The sequence below is a fragment of the Prunus persica genome, chromosome G5, assembly GCF_000346465.2.
Source record: "Prunus persica cultivar Lovell chromosome G5, Prunus_persica_NCBIv2, whole genome shotgun sequence".
Classification (NCBI taxonomy): domain Eukaryota; kingdom Viridiplantae; phylum Streptophyta; class Magnoliopsida; order Rosales; family Rosaceae; genus Prunus; species Prunus persica.
Window position 1 is genome coordinate 13936493 of NC_034013.1, and position 19213 is coordinate 13955705.

Below are 19213 nucleotides of genomic sequence, written 5' to 3' on the forward strand. Positions count from 1 at the left end.
GATGACAAAACGAAACACAAACTTCATCGCATATCTTTGCTTGCTAATGGCTGACATAATTTCCCATACATTAAGCATTCCCTCATAATTGGGATTATAAAATTACAACAAAAAATTGGCTTTCAACTGATCAATAAAACACAAAGACCACATCAGATTCCCAGTGCCAAATCAGGCACAACCCAAAGCCAATTTTATAAACCCAGCTCAGAGCATGCATATGTGACTAGCAGGTAAAGAGTTGACACATTCCATTTCCAAACGTTGTTCTGTGCTGTTAAGAGATTGGCAACCGCTACAACTTGGAGAAATACTAGCACTCTCTTTTGTCATTGCATCTCCAGAGGATGAGCAGATATCCTCTTGAGCTCTCTTAAATTTAGAAAACAGGTAGAGAACTGAAACGTTTGTACTACGTTGCTGTTTTGAGGTACCCAAAGAATGGCAATCAGTAGAACTTGTAGAACTTGTTACTGAAGAACAATCTGTGTCTAATGTCATAAACTCCTCCTGCTCCTGGGGAGAGCTGGCCACCTCTGTATGACCCCGAGAAGCCGCTGCAGAAGCACAGTTCAAATCTATCTTTATTGGCTCCGAATTGGAAGAGCTTGAAGTAGAACCGTTATATATCTCCCCTACAACCTCATTGGAGCATGGACTCAAATTGCGTTTAGAACCCAATTTAAGCTTCATAAGTGTAGCCTCTGCATCAAAGAACAGGGAAATTCATGACGACAATCAGTGTTGGTGCTCTTGCAGATGCATACCCAAGTGAAATTTTGTTCAACCAATTTACTGCACATATCTTCCAAAATGAAATATTGAGATATGACTTTAGCAACAAGAAACAGTCTCAATGGTAGGGGCTTCAAATAAATGTCAGCGAAACATATTATCAAACAGGCGGCAGGCAGAAAATAGCGGTGCCCGGTGACAAAGCGAAGGAAAACTTTGTCGCCGGAACAAACTCTTTTACGTGACAAATCAAATCTTGTAGGGTTCAATTGAAAATCAAAAGCCTCAAGCAAACAACACATCATATTTGAATCTGAGGGTAAAAAAATTGATCGCAAAAAAGTAAGAGTAGTAGTGAGTGGGTGTATACCGTAGATGGAGAGAGAATCGTCTTTGAGAATCTTGGACGGCGGTCTCTCCAGGCTCTCGGCCGGACAAGAAGACGCTCTTACTTTCCCAAACATTTTGACTCTCTCTCTCTCTCTCGACCACACCCACACACACGCACAGATCTGAAATCTGAACCATCCGATATCCACCTCACTTTGATAAAAGAGTGGGAGGAGGAGACAAAAGTGAGGATGGGCGCGGCAAAGACTCAAAGAAAGGGCGGGAAGCGTGCTTTGAACTCTTTCACTTTGGGCTCCGGCCCAATGTCCGCCTGACCTAAAATGTCCATACCCATTGCAGTTTTGCTTTTTTTTCATTTTGAGGTTAATAAGAGGAAAAATAATCTAAATTCTGTGTGGAAATAATCTTCTTTTTTTTTTTTTGGGTGGGTTTTGTTCTCTTTGGGCTACCAGAAAGCCTAGGGGAGCTGCTTTTATTTCAGTCGCTAAATTTTGAATTTGATTTCGAAGCTGTATTAAAATGAGATAATAGTAAATTGAGGCAAGTATATGGAAGCCAATTCTTGAAGAACGAAGAAAGACCAAAGAGAGTTGTAGCCATTCTAATCATTCTCGTTAAAATAAGCCAACTGAGATTTTTTTTTGAACATCTTAAAACAGAAAACAGCACTAGCTCAAAGAAATTGAGCAACTTGTGGCAAAATAAAACGATGCCAAAAGGAAAGAATATACGCCGGTGGATGACTTGAAGTTTCCTTCTCCATGTTTAACATTAATCGGACAATTAGAAAACGACTCATCACTAAAACCAATTTTGGAAGCAAAGGAGGTTCCTCCTGATCAGCAAAAAGCTACTTCTTCTTACAAGATAATCAGTCTCTCCAAAATAACCTTGATAAACCCCGCCTACGACGTCTAGCCTTGACAGCCTTACCTGGTAGTGAGAATGTAAATGGAAAAGAGATCAGAAAACAACTCAAGGGGTATAATTCAGATATACCATCAGAAGCAATTTGAAGAACATGCTTCGTCATGACAGAGTTAGCACAAGAATATGCGTGGGTGCATGTGTGTATTAATGTACTGCTGAATATGAGCCCCCATTTCTATAGCTTAGGAGTTTGAAAAGGCCACCTGTTAACCTCCCAGCACGAAACAAAGCTTCTTCTGCAATGGGTCTCCATTGTTCTGCACATGAGTAGTTGATTCCCAAACCAACACTAAGTCCTCTCAGCAGATGCACTGTCCGAAGTACAGAAAACAATTCTTCTGGGAAAGTCTACAAGAGCCAGGGACAATAGGGGAAACAGTACGTAAACAATCGCAAGTGGAATAGGAAAAAAAAAAATTCGGATTAGAAAACATATTAATGTCTTTACTAGTTGATAACCTAAAAACATGAAACGATGTGAAAGTAGGTATCCAATGAAGTTTTGGAATCTAAGCATACCTCAACTGCAATTTTTTTAATTGAAGATTCCTCAGAAAAAGGCTGCAGCATCGTCACTCCAGGGGGCAATTTCGTGTCAAACATTGTCTCTGCCAACCTTAACAATTCATGCTGTTCATTTTCACATTTGCTTAAGGTTCCTATGCCAAGCTCCCTGTAATGAGGAATAAATTAGTATATTGTGCATACACAGTCAACCCCTAAAGCACCGCACCAAACTCTGACATTGAGATTTAAAAAGGAAAGATGATTATTCTTTGAATTAGGCCCATGTTTCAAATTCCGAAGTTGATTCTTTCCAATCTCATTCTATGATACTAATTCACCTATTTCTCTATTGCGTTTTATCTCCATGAGCTTCACTTGCACTAGTGTGCAGCTTGCAGCTCACATCTCAGCATTAGTTTCTCTTCCCATGTTGACAAGTTAAATTGCCCATTCATAATAAGCATACTAAACAACTGCGAAGTTAAATTACCTGTAGCTCTCTGATGCTCTAATAGGGTCACCATCAGCAATGGCGAGAACAAGGCTTGCATAACCAAGTCTCAACTCATCTGGTAGATCTTTCACTTGGCCATAGTCCAGCAACGCAACCTAACTTGGAGGAATTATACAAATTCAAAGTCAGCTTACCATTCAAATGAAATTATCTATAACTAGAAAGACAAAAGTATGTAGCTTTACAGCTAAATGAGAATACAATATGAAAGCAAATTATAACAATTATCAAAATTGGGATAAAGCCATAAGGATATACAGGAAACAAATATAGGTTGGTCATTTACCTCTGAGCCTTTACAGATTAGGATATTTCCTGGATGAGGATCTGCATGGAAGAAACCTGACTTCAAAATCATTTGTCCATATGCTAGTGTCAAACTTTGGAGGATTTTCCTGCATTTTCAGAAAAATTGATCACTGTCCTTCTGCATTCCTAATGAGAGAACAAACTATTTATAAAAAGAAAAATATTGACAAAAATTTCTAAGAGCTACAATATATGTTTGAAAAGAGAAAGATAGGGGAAAGTTAAGGTAATGAATTCGGGAAAGATGCCCATCAAAGTTTTTTTTTAAAGGAAATCACACTGAAACAAGTTTTAGCAAATTAATAAAAGAGATGAGACAGGAAACAAAAAGATAGCATATCAAGGGATAAGTCACCTAACATGGTTGTTTGTTGATATAAAGAACCGAGACACCTTTCTCATTAAGTAGCGAGAATAAACAAATAGCACTTTATTGACAATAAAAAGCGATTTATACAACACGCAAATGTAGATAAAAAGGACATCATGCTTTCTGTACGGACTAGAAGCTTACTGCTTTGCGGCCACTGCAATCTTACCACCAGGATTTATTCCTCTTTTCGCAATTTCAGCACCAAGATTCAGAATTGGAACTCCATCGATATATTCCATAACTAAGACTCTCCTAACCAAACAAAGCAACACTTGTTTACTAGAAGTCAAATTCTGGAAAGAAAAAAAAAGATTACTAAAAGTCAAATGAACTTACAGCACCCATAATTAAATGGTGCAAGGATTTGACAAGGAAAACCATCAAATGCATCATTGTCGTTTGGGAAAGAAAATGGAGTAAGACATACCTAGTGACTATATCTCGCATCAGTCTTGGCACCAAAACACTCTTTTTGTTATTCTCATACAAAAAACGTCTAATTTTTTCCATAGCATTAGCCTCCCTCATGAAGTCAAATTCGTATCCAATCTTGAATTGGAAACATGAAAGATAGTTATTCTCCAGATATGGATGATTATATTTCAGATAGTAACCTAACATGAGAAAGACTCCAAAATTTGTGCGTATAAGGCACCTGTTTCTCCATTTCCTTAGTTACAGAGTATAGATCAAATTTGATATCTGTCTTTTGTATGCATAAAGCGAAAGCTTGCAAGTTACGAATATCTGTCATCATTAGATCCTGAACTCCAGGATGTTGCACCTATTATACACCACAAGAAATTAGAATTTCACAGAACAGAACATAAAGAAGCCACAGAATTTTCTCAGTTCCCTCACCTTGACAACAACATCAGTCTTATCACCTCTCAATCTTGCTCGGTGAACCTAGTTTGACCATAAGACATATATCAGGTACAAATGTATAAGCTTCTATAAGCATTGTAATACCATTTCCAGTATGATTCCCTCCTCCAATACAAAATAGCTAGCCTAAAAGGAACTAAATGAAAAGAAAAGATAAATTGCAACATTGAAGAATTCTGAAATGTGCCTAACTCTTCCTTAATGGTAATATCTGTCCATAAATCTTAATTATTAATCCTCGAGATGCAAATTACATACTTAAAGCAAAGCAATCAATATCATCATCAAGTCATGTCTGCTTCTGGGAAGCCTCTCTTGATGAAAATTTTGATGCTGATACTAGCTAAGAGTATTATATTTGCAAAATCCAATTATTAATGCAATTTCTATCATGGAATTTGAATACAAGAAAACCAGAAATTACTCACGAATAGAAATACCTGTGCAATTGAAGCAGAGCCTAGAGGATCCACATCGAATCTTTCGAACACCTCACCAACATTTCGACCCAACTCTGTCTCCAGCATAAGTTGAACAGCATCAAATGGGGTTGCAGGAGCATGATCACACAACGTAACAAGCCTTTTCACCCATGCCGCTGGGGCCAAGTCGGGCTTCCCGATGATTTGGGCAACCTAATTGAAACACCATCCACGAATAGTTCAGTAATCAGTACAAATATTACAAAACCAAAAACCACCAGTGATGAATTCCAAGGTATTTAAAATCCATAGGTCCCCTTGTACCTCCCCTAAAACTGAAAAACCAATTAGAAAGCAAATTAAACCGAACAACAAGCATCGATAAAGCATGACTCTGTAAGGAATAAAGTGGAAATTAAAGAAGAGCTATTTGATTAACCAACCCCTCCCCATTCCATAGTTTAACTGATTAAGATCATGAACAAAAATCCAGTCTTTTTAACATTTTCTTTTATGTCAAGCATTCAACACAAAACAACACGTACAAACTAATGGGTTGGGCTAAAACCCATGTCATTTCACAATTCCCTCGCCTGAAATCAAATTCAGTGGCACAAGAGCAAGGAGTGAAGGAATCAATACGAAAAAACTAAACAGTAAATTCTTCGAACACCTTGAGGAAGAAACCGCCGAGGTCTGAGCACATAGCATATATCTTCTCAGCGGCAACTTCATGCTGCCTTTCCCACATTTCCTCTTGTTTCTTCACATCCTTCACCAAAATCACTCGAAGCTGAAACACCTATCGACACCCAGCAAAACCCATCAAACAAATAAGTCCAGGCACTGCGATTTTTAAAGGATTCCACGCATGCAAACATGAACACATACATTGAGAAAAGAAAGGAAGAAAAAGCGAAAAGAGGGACCTTGTAGCCAGTGTAGATATCAACAGCCCGAGCCCAGAACTGAAGGGAGCGTTGCCAAGGCCTGAAATGCGTGGCGAGCTTTTGCTGAACATCTTTGAGATCAATGGGAGGCAGAGGAAGCATAGCTATGCGGCTTTTCTCGTTGTTACCGTTATTGGGTTGGGTTTTCTCTCTAGTTTCGGATTTTGATTATAATCCCACAATTTCTAACCATATAGACATGGTAATTAGCGTGTAATCAAGGCATGGTTCAATGGGTTCGGCTTCAAATTTGGAACTGGGAACTGAAGAATAGATATATCTGTGAGTTGATGAAACGTGCGGCCGAGAAAAACACAAATAAACACAGCACAGTGAAAGGGTGAGCTTCTCAGCTGGGGACTCAAGTGGAAGGTTTATAATTGCTTGGTTTGTAAGGCTCGCTTTGCTGACGATGTGTTTATTATAAAATTAGGAAAAAAGAAAAGTGCTCGAATCTCTTGTTGCGTTTGGGGGTTGCTTTGATAATTGATAGGTAGCAACTCCTTTGGCGTTAGACAGGAGTTTTCATGGTTTTAGGATTGGTTTGGATTCACAAGAGGCGGTCCTCTTACAAGAGAGTGGCTTCACATGGACAAATGTGGAAAACAACGTAAAAGACATCGAAGGTTTAATGTCCCACATCGCTGTTGTTGATGTTTGTTTCCAACCTAGACAATGGAATAAAGGGCTGAAGGAAGGTGCGGGGTCCCGTTGGGATGTTACTGCACCTTTTTGGTTGTGCCCTACGCTTGAACATGATAGGAATTTAAAAGAGGCCACACTGTTGCATTACTAATTTCCAGTAATTCTTTCTGATTGTAATCTGATTTGAATGAAGTCCATTTGTTTTTTATCCCAAAAAAAAAAATCTTTTCTTTTTCCTCCCTCCATTTTGTTTGACTAAGATATTTCAAGGCACCACGGAGTTTTATGTTTTGAGAGACTTATTTGGGAATAATTACAGAAAAATAAACTACTTTATTATGTGATCAAATATTTATTTTAATGTGAAAGAAAATTGAGTAAATTCGGCCTAAACTTAATGTTACTATGACTAACTTTTTATTTTGATAGACGTATTTGTGAAGAGCTACTTTGTTATGTGACCGAATATTTATTTCAATATGGAACAAAATTGAGGAACCCCAACCTAAACTTAATGCTACCACAGGTTCAATGCTTGGCTGCTGCTTTCTTGTCCGCGGGCGGTTACTCCCTCCCCTACTAGGTGGTTGATGATGACCGATTCACGTTGGTGGCACGATGTGCTTTGATATGATTAGGGCTTTTTTTCTTCTTCTCAATGTTGTTTCTTATATTTGGGTTTTTTCTGTTCCAATTAAAGGTTGGGCCTCTTTGACTATTTATTGATTGTGAGATTCTATTTGCGCCTTTTGTTTCCTGTATATTTTTATCATTTTGGGCTTTTGTTCTCTTAGTTGGCCCATGGGATACGTTATTTGTTTCTCAATTTATTCTCTCAATAAAAACAAACCCAAAAAAAAAATCATGTTCATCTCTGAACTAAACCCAAGCAACCAAGGGCGGATCCACAGAGGAGCAAGGGTGGTCAATTGACCCCTGCAACCTCTGAAATCCTCCATTAGAGTCGCCCAAATTGACCCTTGCAAGGTGCTTGATGAAATGCCCCAATGGGGCAAACTCTTGTGCTGCTGTGCAGCTGTGGAGAGCTTGCGCGCAGCGCGCATCCTTTTTTTTTGTTTGGTCGACATCAAAACGACGTCGTTTCATTTAAGTGGTTTTTTTTTTTTTTTTTGCGCCCTCGACGTCGAAACGACGTCGTTGCACTTAAGGTTTGTTTTTTTGCGCGCTATTCTTCAAAACGACGTCGTTTCACTTATATATATATTTTTTAATAACACCTGGCCAAAACGACGTCGTTTTGGCACAGGTTAAAAAAAACCAAAACAAAACAGCAGCACAATAGCACAGCAGCCCGATACCCGTCAGTTTCAAAACCCATTTTTATGAGTATATTTTGTATAAATTTTTTTCACCTTTAGACATTGATCCCTGGAAGGAAATATCCTGGATCCACCACTGCAAGTAACATTAGAGAAAACAAATCCTGGTGAATGTTTGTACCACGATTTTTATGTTTTCGAAACTTCTTTCACAGATAATCAAAGATCTATCTTCAGTTCACATGAAGAACATGACGAAAATAGTAAACAAAAACCCAATTTGTGTCTTTGCTTTTGGTGTGAGAAATGGTGGTTTCAACTCGTCATTAACTAAAAACACGTAAGAAAATTGAATATTGTCTGGAAGAGAAGAAAATTCAAAGTTCCTTGGAAACGGACAATGTAGGCATGATGTGGGAAAAAAAACTTGTAACGGGGATAACGATGTTTTGTTATCCATAGCCAATAACACAATGACAAGTGAAAAAACTATCTTATGTGTTATTATGTTATTGATCGGGAATAGCAAAAAGTGCTATACCCGTTGTATGAGAGTTTCTAGATGACAAAACTCTTTTGGTTTTTAGAAACGGACAATTCCAACCCAGTTGTTTGTAACATAAAGAGGATAATGATATTAAACTATTCGATCAATATAGGTAACCCCTGCACTAAATCCCCCCCATTATAGCTACGCCGTTGAATTTGTGCCTATTTATTTTTATCATTTTTAGGCTTTTGTACCCTTGTATTTCACAAGCTTTAATTGAAGCTGAAGCTGAATTCTAATGCCATGGATTTCTTAGCATCATTAAGATCTTCATCACCAAAAATGTTCCAAGTTCTCATTGCCATTTGTGTCATGGCTGCACTAGCTTGCCAGTCTGTGGATGCTCAAGGTTTGTCACCATCTTTAAATCTAATCACGTTTTGTTGCACCCGAAAAATTTCCACGTCTAAAACGGGCACCGTCACATTGAAAGATTTCTCGTCATTGCTATACTTGCGCTAATAATTTAAAAGTTATATACGAATTTTATAGACATGTTATGTTAGTGTCCTAATTAAAGCATCTCTAGCTGATTATATATGGTGGATGATATTTTTGTTGTTGCAGTTTTAGCAAATGTGACAGCAGGGGCATTCACACTTCAGGTGAATTTAAGTAGTTCGACATTTCTTGAAGAACTGAACATTAGCAAATCAGACTTTCCAAGTGATTTTATTTTTGGAGTTGGTACTGCTGCTGCACAGGTACATGTTATAATTATTAAAAAAAATGAAATTAAAATCAATAAAACCAAGTGTACGTATTTTAATATGTATTGTGTGCAGACTGAAGGGTCGCCCAATGAAGGAGGGAGGGGACAAAGTGTTTGGGATTATCGTGCTAAAATACTCCCAGGTTCACATAATTAAATTTAATTATCTTTTATTCATAAATTACCAACATTTAAATATTAGATAAAAGACTTACAATCTTCAATTACAGATACAATTATGAACAGTGACAAATTCTTTTCAGCAGTTGATGGATATAAAAGATACAAGGTAATTAGCTAATGAGAAAACATCCTTCAAATGTCCAATCCAAATTTTTTTTATTTTTTTTATTTTTATAAATAAATAAATTGAACTCCCATATATTTTATGAAATTTTCTGCACTTTAGGAGGATATTTTGCTCATCAAGGACCTTGGAGTAAATTCTTACCGATTCTCCATCTCGTGGACTAGGATCTTGCCAAGTAGGGTTTTTTTTTTAATGTAAGGAATTACGTAGTAATATTGATTATGATTTTATAATAAAATTTTGATGGATCTTACATAGATGGAAGCTTAAGTGGCGGAATTAACCAAGAGGGTGTTGATCACTATAACAGTTTGATTGATGAATTAGTAAAAAATGGTAAGAATTACGCTACAAATTTCTGAATCCTAAAAAGTGTTATTCCACTAATATTATGTGTTTGCTTTAATGCTTTTTTTTGTTTTTTTTGTTTGGGTGTGTGTTCTAATAATGTATAGGAATCACACCTTTTGTGACGATTTTACACTTTGACTTGCCACAAGCCGTCGAAGAGAAGTATGGAGGTTACTTGAATCGCTCATTTGTGTAAGCATTTCATTTTTGGAAGTCCTTTTATAACTTTCTCTCATGTTTATTATGCTAGGCTCAGTCGTTCATGCATTAACGACTCACAACCACGCACTCACTCATTGCTCCTCTCATTTTGCATATATGATTTGGATAAAGAAGAAAAGAAGCATAAACTAAAACTCATATGTTTGTTCTCTGTTGCAGGGATGACTTTAGAGACTATAGTGAACTTTGTTTCAAGTTATTTGGAGACAGAGTTAAACATTGGTTCACATTTAATGAGCCAAGAATTATTGCATCTTACGGTTATGAGTTGGGGATTGCCCCACCAGGGAGGTGTTCACTTCCAAAAGATATATGTGTATTTAAATCTCCAGTTCCAGGGAAATGTTTTATGCCCGTAGGTCCGTGTAACTTGGGTGGTAACTCATCCACTGAACCTTACATTGTAGCCCATAACCTCATTCTTGCTCATGCCACCGTGGCTAAACTTTACCGAGAAAAATATCAGGTATTCTTCGTTATTAGAGGAGGTCATGAGTTCAAATGTTATACCGAACCACATTTTGATCAAATTACAAACAACTTTTTTTTTTTCCTTTTGTCTCTATTTTTTAGGGAAGTAGAAACAATCTTATTAAAGCTTGGTTTGAATGTGATCATCTTGCAGGCAAAACAAAAAGGTGAAGTTGGAATTGTGCTTGTTACACCATATTATGTGCCTTATTCAAAATCACAAGAAGATCAAGATGCAGCAAATCGACTTTTCGACTTCTACTTAGGATGGTAAGTACAAATTACCACTCAATCTCTTGATCACTTACTTGGATGCTTTAAGTGATTTGTACGGTGCATTTCGTAACAATTAATTCTTACTTAATTTGCATTAGGTTTATGGATCCATTTGTGTTTGGAGAGTATCCAAAAAGCATGAGGGAGTTGGTGAAGGAGAGGCTGCCTGAGTTTACTGAAGAAGAGAAAGTGATGGTTAAGGGAAGTTTAGATTTTCTTGCGATGAATTATTACGCATCAAGTTATGCTAAAAATAAGCCACCATCTCCAAATGAAGTGTTGCGCTACACTCTCGATGCAGCAGCCGAAATCATAGGTAATTTACCTCCCTTGCGAGGAGAAAAATTTAGGTGTCACGGATGTATACACTCGGGATAAGCAAGCTTTTCTTGCTCAACAGAGCTAATAATAATTTAAAAAAACAATATATGTTATTGAGTTTATATACGTTCTAAACTGTTAATAATCTGATCCTGATGCTGATGGTTTGATTGTTGCAGATGGCAAAGATGCTCCTGGTTTGGTAAGAAAATTTTAAATTCTAATCTTATTAGTTGATGCTCAGACATTAGAATAAAATTGTTTGATCCTTAAATTTTCCTTGTGTTGCAGGGACATGGAAATTGGCCAGAAGGGCTGGAGAAATTGATGAACTATATAAAGGACAAATACAATAACCCCAAAGTCTACATTGCTGAAAACGGTTTGATTAATCACTTAATTAAATTACTAATGCAAATGTTTCATATACATAACATCCTAGCATGAATTATGATCTCAATCTTGTGCACTTTTGTTGTTGTTGCCATTTGCAGGAATTGCTGGTGTCAGGAATGATGCTCTTGACCTTAATGTACAATTAAACGACGCGTCTCGAATTATCTATGTTGTTCGTCACTTGTACCGACTCAATAAGGCGATTAAGTAAGTAATTAACATTTCTTAATCAACATCATAATCTAGTGTTGAAGTAGTACATTAAAGCAAAGATAATATGTCTGTCTCATTTCTTGCAGGAATGGAGTGAATGTCAAAGGATACTTCCATTGGGCTCTAATGGATGATTTTGAATGGGGCATGGGGTTTAGGAGCAGATTTGGGCTTTATTACGTTGATTTCAACAGAAACTACACTCGTATCCCCAAGAACTCTGTTTTGTGGTTCCACAATTTCTTGAATGGCACGTATGAGAGTGACGTATACAAGAATGCAGCTAATAGTTTTACAAAGTGGTTGAAAGATTTGTCTAAACCCAAAGGAGGGCTACGTGGCCTTTCGATGAATTAAGTTTAGAAGTTTATCTAATGAAGTTTCTCTTAAAGTTGTACTCATTTTTCTCTTTCAATTTGTAATACCAATTGATGACAGAAAATTGAAATTAAAATTGAAATCGAAGTAGAGACCGTTATATGTATGTGTTACAAAGTTCAACCCTAATACTGTTGTTTTCCTTAATTATCTATCTTGTAAGGATGGGTGGCTCATTAGTTAACTACCTTAATCCTAACCCCTGTATACGATTAGTCAACTTTCTGCTTTGGTGTAAAACAAAATTGAAATAATGTTATAGGTATGAAAAGAAAAATAACAATAAAAATGAAATCATGTGTTTGAAGTTTGTGGTAAACATTTAGGGCATGTTTACTAAAGTTGAATGGGAATGCAAGAAACGGGAGTGACTCTCATTCCACTTTACTCTAATGTTTACTAAAAAATAAAAATAAAACATTTTTTACTCTTAAGTGGTTTTCCATGAAAATGTATCCAAAAACTATCAAATCAAACTAAAATAAAATGTGACTGTATGCCATCCTTCCTTCTTTAGGTATTGCTCAATGAGATGCGAGGAACCCACCCTACCATGCTGAAGAAGAAATATGTGATGAGTCTCCTGATTGGAGCAATGTTATTATCATCTTGGTTGAGCAAGTGCCAAATTAATCTTCATTTATAAATAAACCCAACTAGTGTCACAACTAAAAATGTAGCACAAGCCCAAACATAGAAAATGTTGGATGAAATCTTCTCCTTGTTGCAGTCTTCTTCAATATTCAAACCAACACTTGTGTTCATAATTTTCTTCATCTTCTTGTTCAAATGGTTCTCATCAACTCCAGTCTCCACAAACCCATCTCCGTCTCCTCCAAACCTTCCCATAATTGGCAACCTTCACCAACTAGGCTTGTACCCTCATCGCTCACTTCAAGCCTTATCTCAACCCCATGGCCCTCTCATGCTTCTGCACTTTGGAAGCGTCCCAGCCCTTGTTGTCTCTTCAGCGGAGGCAGCCAGGGAGATCTTGAAAACCCATGACCTCACATTTTCTGATCGACCCAAGTCCACCATCTTTGAAGCTTCTCTACAACTACAAAGACGTCTCCACGGCGCCGTATGGTGAGTACTGGAGACAGGTGAAGGGCATCTGTGTTTCCCATCTCTTGACCACGAAAAGGGTTCAATCTTTTCGTGGGGTGAGAGAAGAGGAAACCAATTAATGGTCACGAAAATAAAGCAGTCCTGTGGCACTAATGAATCTTCTGTTGTGAATTTGACTGAAACGTTTGTGACACTCACTATGATGTTATATGTAGAATTGCCTTGGCGAGGAAGTATTGTGGTCGAGAAGGTGGGAAAATGTTCAGGGAGATTTTGGGAGAGTTTATGGAGTTATTGGGACGTCTTGTAATTGGAGATTATATCCCATGGCTTGCTTGGTTGAGCAGTTTCAATGGTTTGGATGCTAGATTGGACAAGGTGGCTAAAAAGTTTGATGACTTTTTAGATGCAATTGTTCTTTTGTGTTTGGCGTCCTAATTAAATTTCTCCATAGCCCAAGAGCTCTATCCATTATTAAAGGTATAGCCGCACGGCTATACTCAGTTTTCCCTAAAAATAGTATAGCCGGGCGGCTATACCCCTTTTTAAAAATTTTTAAGACAAAAATAGTATAGCCGCACGGCTGTTCCTGTTTGACACGTGGCGCATATGCGCTGGGAGTGTCTTTATATGAGTATATAAATAGTATAGCCGCGCGGCTATACTAAATTTTTTATTTTTTTAAAGAAATAGTATAGCCGTTCGGTCATACGCGTTTTTCCTTTTTTAAATCAAACAGTATAGCTGCCCGGCCTTACGGTTCTGACACGTGGCACCTATGCGCTGGAGCTTCCTTTTTTTAATATATAAATAGTATAGCCGCGCGGCGATACATTTTAAAAAGAAATTTTAATCTGGGAAATTTTGCCGCTATAGATTTGTGGGAAAGGTTTTTTTTTCTTTTTTTAAATTTAAAAAGAAAATTTAATCTGGGAAACAACACTCATATCCCCAAGTCATATGAGAAACCAGAGGAGTTTGAGCCGGAAAGGTTCCTGGATATGAACAGTGGGATAGATTATAAAGGAAATGACTTTGAATTGATCCCATTTGGAGCTGGCAGGAGGGGCTGCCCTGGAATTCAATTTGCCATGGCTGTGAATGAGATTGGTTTGGCAAATCTGGTGCATAAATTTGACTGGACATTGCCTGGTGGAGCAAGAGCAGAAGATTTAGACATGGCTGAGTCAAATGGCTTGACCAAACGTAGAAAATACCCTCTTCAAGCTGTTGCTGTTGCTGTTCCATATTCATAATCAGCTTGCTGCAAATGTAATATTAAGTAAATAAGATGATAAATTAAAGAAAATAAAGTTCATTATTGCTCATTAGTTTATATATTAAGAGCAGAACCTGGCTTTTGTTGGCAGTTTCTAAGCAGCAATAAAACTTGCACTGCAATTATGCATTATTTTAAGCTCATCAGCTTATGTATTTTAAGCTTCCGCATCGCTATCTTCGAGCCTTGGCTCAACGCCATGGGCCTCTCTTGCTTCTCCATTTCGGAAGTGTCCCAGTCCTTGTGGCCTCTTCAGCTGAGGCTGCCCGGGAGATCATGAAAACCCATGACCTCACATTCTCTGACCGTCCCCAAGTCCACCATCTATGAGAAGCTCCTCTACAACTACAAGGACATCTCAACCGCGCCCTATGGAGAGTACTGGAGGCTGGTGAAGAACATATGTGTCTTGAATCTCTTGAGCAGCAAAAGGGTTCGGTCTTTTCGTGGCATGAGAGAAGAGGAAACCTAGCTGATGATCAGCAACATAGCTAAGCACTCAGCATCATCATCAGTAGGGTTGAATTTAAGCGAAATGTTTGTGATGCTTACGAATGATGTGGTGTGTAGAGTGACTCTGGGTAGGAAGTACAGCACAAGTCTTGTACCATAGTTGGTAGTGGGAAGATGGTTAAGGAGCTTTTGGAGGAGTTCACAAAGCTATTGGGATGCTGTGTGTGCATTGGGGACTATATCCCATCTCTTGCTTTGGTTGACTCGTGTTAATGGTTTGGATGCAAAGTTGGACAAGGTTGCCAAACAGTTTGATGACTTCTTAGATGCAGTGGTTCAAGAATATATGGATCGTCGTTGGAAATGATGGTGGCCAGGTTCGCATCAAGAATGAAGAACAGAAGGATTTGGTGGACGTTTTGCTTGATATTCAGAAAGAAAACTTGGTTGGTCTTCCAATTGATAGAGTTAGCATAGGGCTCTCCTCTTGGTAAGTAATTAACCAACTTTAATTAACTCGTTAATCAATGTTCTTGCAGGATATGCTTACTGCTGGCACTGACACCACGCATACAATCCTAGAGTGGGCGATGACTGAGCTTCTAAGGCATCCAAGGGTCATGAACAACTTGTAGAATGAGGTAAAGGGGATAGTCGGAAACAAAACAGACCTACTTGAAGGCAGTGATCACGGAGACTCTTCACTTACCCAGGGTGTTGACCCGAGATGTGGAAATAAACGGCTACAACATTGAATCCAAGACACAAGTTTTGGTCAATGTGTGGCAAATTGGAAGAGATCCCAAGTCCTAAGACAAACCAGATGAGTTTGACCCCGAAAGGTTCGTGAACAGCGATGTAGATTATAAGGGGAATGACTTTTAGTTTCTTCCATTTGGAGATGGCAGGAGAGGCTGCCCCGGAATTCAGTTCCGCATGGGCCATGGCTGTGAATGAGATTGCTGTGGCAAATCTTGTGCACAAGTTTAAAGGAGGTTTGCAGTGTATAAAATTTAGACATGACTGGGTCTCCTGGTTTAACCAAACGCAAAAGGCATCCTCTCGAAGCCGTTACTATTCCTACGATATTCCATTCTCTAAGTGAAAGATTAAAGGAGGGTTGCAGTGATTATTTTATTAATGATGTTGAATTGTTTTAGGTTGTATTGCTGTATTTGGGGTCGTATTGGATAAAGAAGCTACCTTATTTTGCAATCGACCTCGTCGGATTGCATTACTTGTCTCACCGATTTAATGACACTATGCCAACATTAAGAATTAAGTAGAGTTACGTTTTTGTAGCCATGGCACTTTAGACTTGAAAATCCGTACACTCAAACAATCACCATGAATAGCAGTTCGAAAAGAAAAATGGAACCCGAAGATAAGTACTTGAGTTTTTAATAAATTTGGAGAAAAAGAGAAAACCAACTTAGTTCGTCAAATGAAAAGTGAAAAGGCACCAGTTGCTATGATCTGAAGTTTTTTGGGATCACTTTCAAAATGCAGGAAAGCCCTACCCTACAGATCAATAACACGAGACAGCTTCTGGATCCGGTTTAACAAGAAATCCCCTTGCTTGATTGTTGCTTGGTAGAGAGAATTCTTAGCATCAGGACGGTTAGTTTCTAGAACACCAGCAACCTTGTCAATCTTGCAATGAAGCTTCCCTGCCGCAATGAAACGAGACAGCTCCCTGTATATGCAGAATGGGTCAGAATTATGTAGAAGACATGTGAAATGCTTAACAACTGCCTCGGCACAAAGTCAAGGATCAGAACTAAAAGAATATAAAGTAAACCTTAAAGAAGGAAAATATAACACGTAAGCCACTTACAAATCAATGAAATCAACCGTCACGCCAAATGCTTTCGCCATTGCTTCAATAGTAACACTCTTGTAGGATTCCAAGAACTGGGAATAAACCACAGTTCTGATCTCCCTCATGTAATATCGGAAGTGTGGATGCAAATAACGGTCCAACTTTATCTGCTCTGTCAGGCCAGCTGGAATACAAAATAGGAAAGACCAACCACAACTATGAAATCTATTTAATTTTGTTGAAATATTAAAAGAACAAATAGAAGGTCAGATAGCTCAGAAACATTCAAAAGTGAACCACATTAAAAAATTAAATTAGTTATCCACTTACCAAATGCTGCGAAAAAAGATTTGTATTGGCATTCATATAGAGAGTTCAAAAATTCTGTAAGGTACGGGATTTTCCCAATCACTGTTAATATCTCAGGAGCATCCACCACCTGCGAAATATGTGGTCAAAAATTAAATTAAATTTCTCATAAGCAAATCACATAACAAAATGGAAGAAACATATAAAACAAGAAAGTGAAATCACAAGACGCAGTAACACAACTTTATACCTTTTGTTTCAAAGAAACTCTGTCCAACGATATAATGCTCGTAAGGACAGTATAAAATATGAAGATATCATACGGAAATATTTCATAAGTGGTGAAGGTAGAAATGGAATCCAAGAACAAATCAGCAGCCTTCTTAAAATTTCGAGTAGACATGCAGTACAAGCCTTCATAGACCTTCAGACGATTCTTCCTTTCCCAATCACCTCCCTCTTCAAATAAGCTGCCATCATGATGCAATGGTTACAAACAAAGCTCAACTACCAAATTTAAACAATATAACCAAAATATGTAGCTGACAAATCCATGTCACCAGTACTTACTTCTTCGCTTTGTCAATGCTCTTCGAAATGAGGTCAAAATCCATATAAAAGAAACCAAGTTGCAGTGTATAGAATACCAAGTCCATCTTTTGCCCAACTGCAACTGTTTTGCTTTCTGTTACCTTGAGTTGTTCCAGTGCTTTCTCCTAGGTTCATAAGTGAAGAAGTCTGAATCAAATTGAGACATAACAGTAGAAAGGAAAAGTACAAAGCAGAAATGACTAGTAGAACAAATAAGTTACAACTTATCTACCTTGTCACCAATACGAATGAAAAACAAGGACTTAGCCAGATGGGCTTCTCGAACCTCACTTTCGCCCAAGTTCTCTTCGGCATCAGCAATCCTAAAACATCCAACCAGATAAGTCACTTCACTTGAAAGTAAAGGAAATTATTTGATCACAATGACTACAACAACGTTACTTATAGCAATGATTTTCACACTAGACAACTCAAGCACATTTTGTCATTCTACTTAATTCACTGTAAAACCCCCAATTGTCTACAAAGAATTCAACAGAGAACTCATGCTTTATTAGCATCCAATCTCACAAAACTATACCACCTGTGTAAAACTAATTCAACAAGTTGTCTACCTAATAGTGAAATCTCGTATTTACAAACACACAAGGCGGAGGGGTGGTAAGACTGAAGATTCTAAAGCACACATTTCAAACCCTAGCGTCTTTCCTCAGAATTTTCAGTTAACCAGACAGAACCTGGATCAAAATCAGGAAAAATAAAACTAAATACGAACTCACTTTTCGTCGAGCTTCTTGAGCTCGTCCTGGATCTTCGCGCGCATCGAGTCCAAAACGCTCTGGTCCAACGGCAGCACCGATTCAGAGACCAGAGTTTCGTACAACGGTGCCATATCTAAAAAAACACAAAACAGAACCCAATACCTGTTACGTAAAACCTAAATTGGTACAACGAAAATGTAAAATTAGGTGGAAATTAGTGAAAATCTGCTATTTTACCGTCAGCTTTGACGGAAGCGAAAACCTCCTCTCTGAGTTGGACCTTCTCGATGTCTTGGACATCAGGGTGGGAGAGAAGGAAGAGCTTGTGAGCCAGCACGAGGTGCGGTTGCTGAGGTCCTTCTTGGCCTTCCATGGCGGATCGGTAACTGGTAGTCTGCCTTGGGCTTTTCTTTGTGCTTTTCTTGAAGGAGGAGGAAAGTGAACGACTGTATGCCTGCGTTGCGTTGTGTGTGCGTTTTTGTTCTCTTCGTGGTAACCGGTAATTATTTTTTTTCTTTTTTTCTTTTTGAGTGTGTGCTATCAAGTGTAACTGGTATCAGACCAAAAAAATAATTTAAGTGTAACTGGTAATTTTTGGTGAAAAAAGAGAGTAATTGATAAGTTAATGTGAGAAGAAAACAAAACTTGACCCAAAAAAAAAACAAAAGAAAATTTGATTATTAGCATGTGTGTCAAATTTAGTCTAACCTACGTTTGACAAACTTATTATCATGACCAACTGACCTAACTCACGTTTACACGTTCAAAGTCTAATTTTAAAAGCTAATCAAAACAAATTGCAATTATGGTTCGGCAGTTGGTTTGACATATTTGAAAACTACTTAAACTAAATAGTCAACGGGTG

General features: G+C 37.9%; 3 protein-coding genes and 2 pseudogenes across 3 annotated transcripts; 3 read left to right on the forward strand and 2 right to left on the reverse strand.

Annotated features, from left to right (window-relative positions):
- LOC18777540 (uncharacterized protein slr0889) lies at positions 7-6519 on the reverse strand. The gene is made up of 13 exons (XM_020563521.1): positions 5959-6519; positions 5703-5831; positions 5048-5242; positions 4581-4628; positions 4375-4503; positions 4147-4268; positions 3861-3971; positions 3324-3432; positions 3014-3132; positions 2536-2689; positions 2220-2364; positions 1106-2019; positions 7-704 (listed from the first exon to the last, which is right to left on the reverse strand). Exons 1-12 carry the CDS (start codon positions 6079-6081, stop codon positions 1958-1960), a joined length of 1446 nt encoding a protein of 481 aa, XP_020419110.1. The 5' UTR covers positions 6082-6519; the 3' UTR covers positions 7-704; positions 1106-1957.
- On the forward strand, positions 8698-12083 carry LOC18775983 (beta-glucosidase 13). The gene is made up of 14 exons (XM_020564770.1): positions 8698-8803; positions 9022-9158; positions 9240-9318; positions 9421-9455; positions 9576-9651; positions 9735-9812; positions 9932-10019; positions 10209-10515; positions 10675-10790; positions 10895-11112; positions 11297-11319; positions 11409-11499; positions 11612-11720; positions 11813-12083. The coding sequence occupies exons 1-14, from the start codon at positions 8698-8700 to the stop codon at positions 12081-12083; spliced, it is 1734 nt and encodes a 577-aa protein (XP_020420359.1).
- On the forward strand, positions 12805-14428 carry LOC18777962 (annotated as a pseudogene).
- On the forward strand, positions 14602-16064 carry LOC109949354 (annotated as a pseudogene).
- On the reverse strand, positions 16216-19002 carry LOC18776899 (26S proteasome non-ATPase regulatory subunit 6 homolog). The gene is made up of 8 exons (XM_007209172.2): positions 18586-19002; positions 18367-18481; positions 17859-17949; positions 17606-17751; positions 17286-17505; positions 17057-17165; positions 16742-16910; positions 16216-16600 (listed from the first exon to the last, which is right to left on the reverse strand). Exons 1-8 carry the CDS (start codon positions 18719-18721, stop codon positions 16426-16428), a joined length of 1161 nt encoding a protein of 386 aa, XP_007209234.1. The 5' UTR covers positions 18722-19002; the 3' UTR covers positions 16216-16425.

Bases quoted from the DNA above. Each gene is read 5' to 3' on its own strand.
- LOC18777540 (XM_020563521.1), bottom strand. From the start codon at position 6,081: ATGCTTCCTCTGCCTCCCATTGATCTCAAAGATGTTCAGCAAAAGCTC. The intron at 5,243-5,702 runs GTGTTCGAAGAA...TGTTTCAATTAG, and splicing joins TCGGCGGTTTCTTCCTCAAG to GTTGCCCAAATCATCGGGAA. The intron at 4,269-4,374 runs GTGCCTTATACG...TTCCAATTCAAG, and splicing joins CTAAGGAAATGGAGAAACAG to ATTGGATACGAATTTGACTT.
- LOC18775983 (XM_020564770.1), top strand. From the start codon at position 8,698: ATGGATTTCTTAGCATCATTAAGATCTTCATCACCAAAAATGTTCCAA. The intron at 8,804-9,021 runs GTTTGTCACCAT...TTGTTGTTGCAG, and splicing joins CCAGTCTGTGGATGCTCAAG to TTTTAGCAAATGTGACAGCA. The intron at 9,456-9,575 runs GTAATTAGCTAA...TCTGCACTTTAG, and splicing joins ATGGATATAAAAGATACAAG to GAGGATATTTTGCTCATCAA.
- LOC18776899 (XM_007209172.2), bottom strand. From the start codon at position 18,721: ATGGAAGGCCAAGAAGGACCTCAGCAACCGCACCTCGTGCTGGCTCAC. The intron at 18,482-18,585 runs GTAAAATAGCAG...GTGTTTTTTTAG, and splicing joins CGCTTCCGTCAAAGCTGACG to ATATGGCACCGTTGTACGAA. The intron at 17,950-18,366 runs GTGAGTTCGTAT...TGGATGTTTTAG, and splicing joins CTCAAGAAGCTCGACGAAAA to GATTGCTGATGCCGAAGAGA.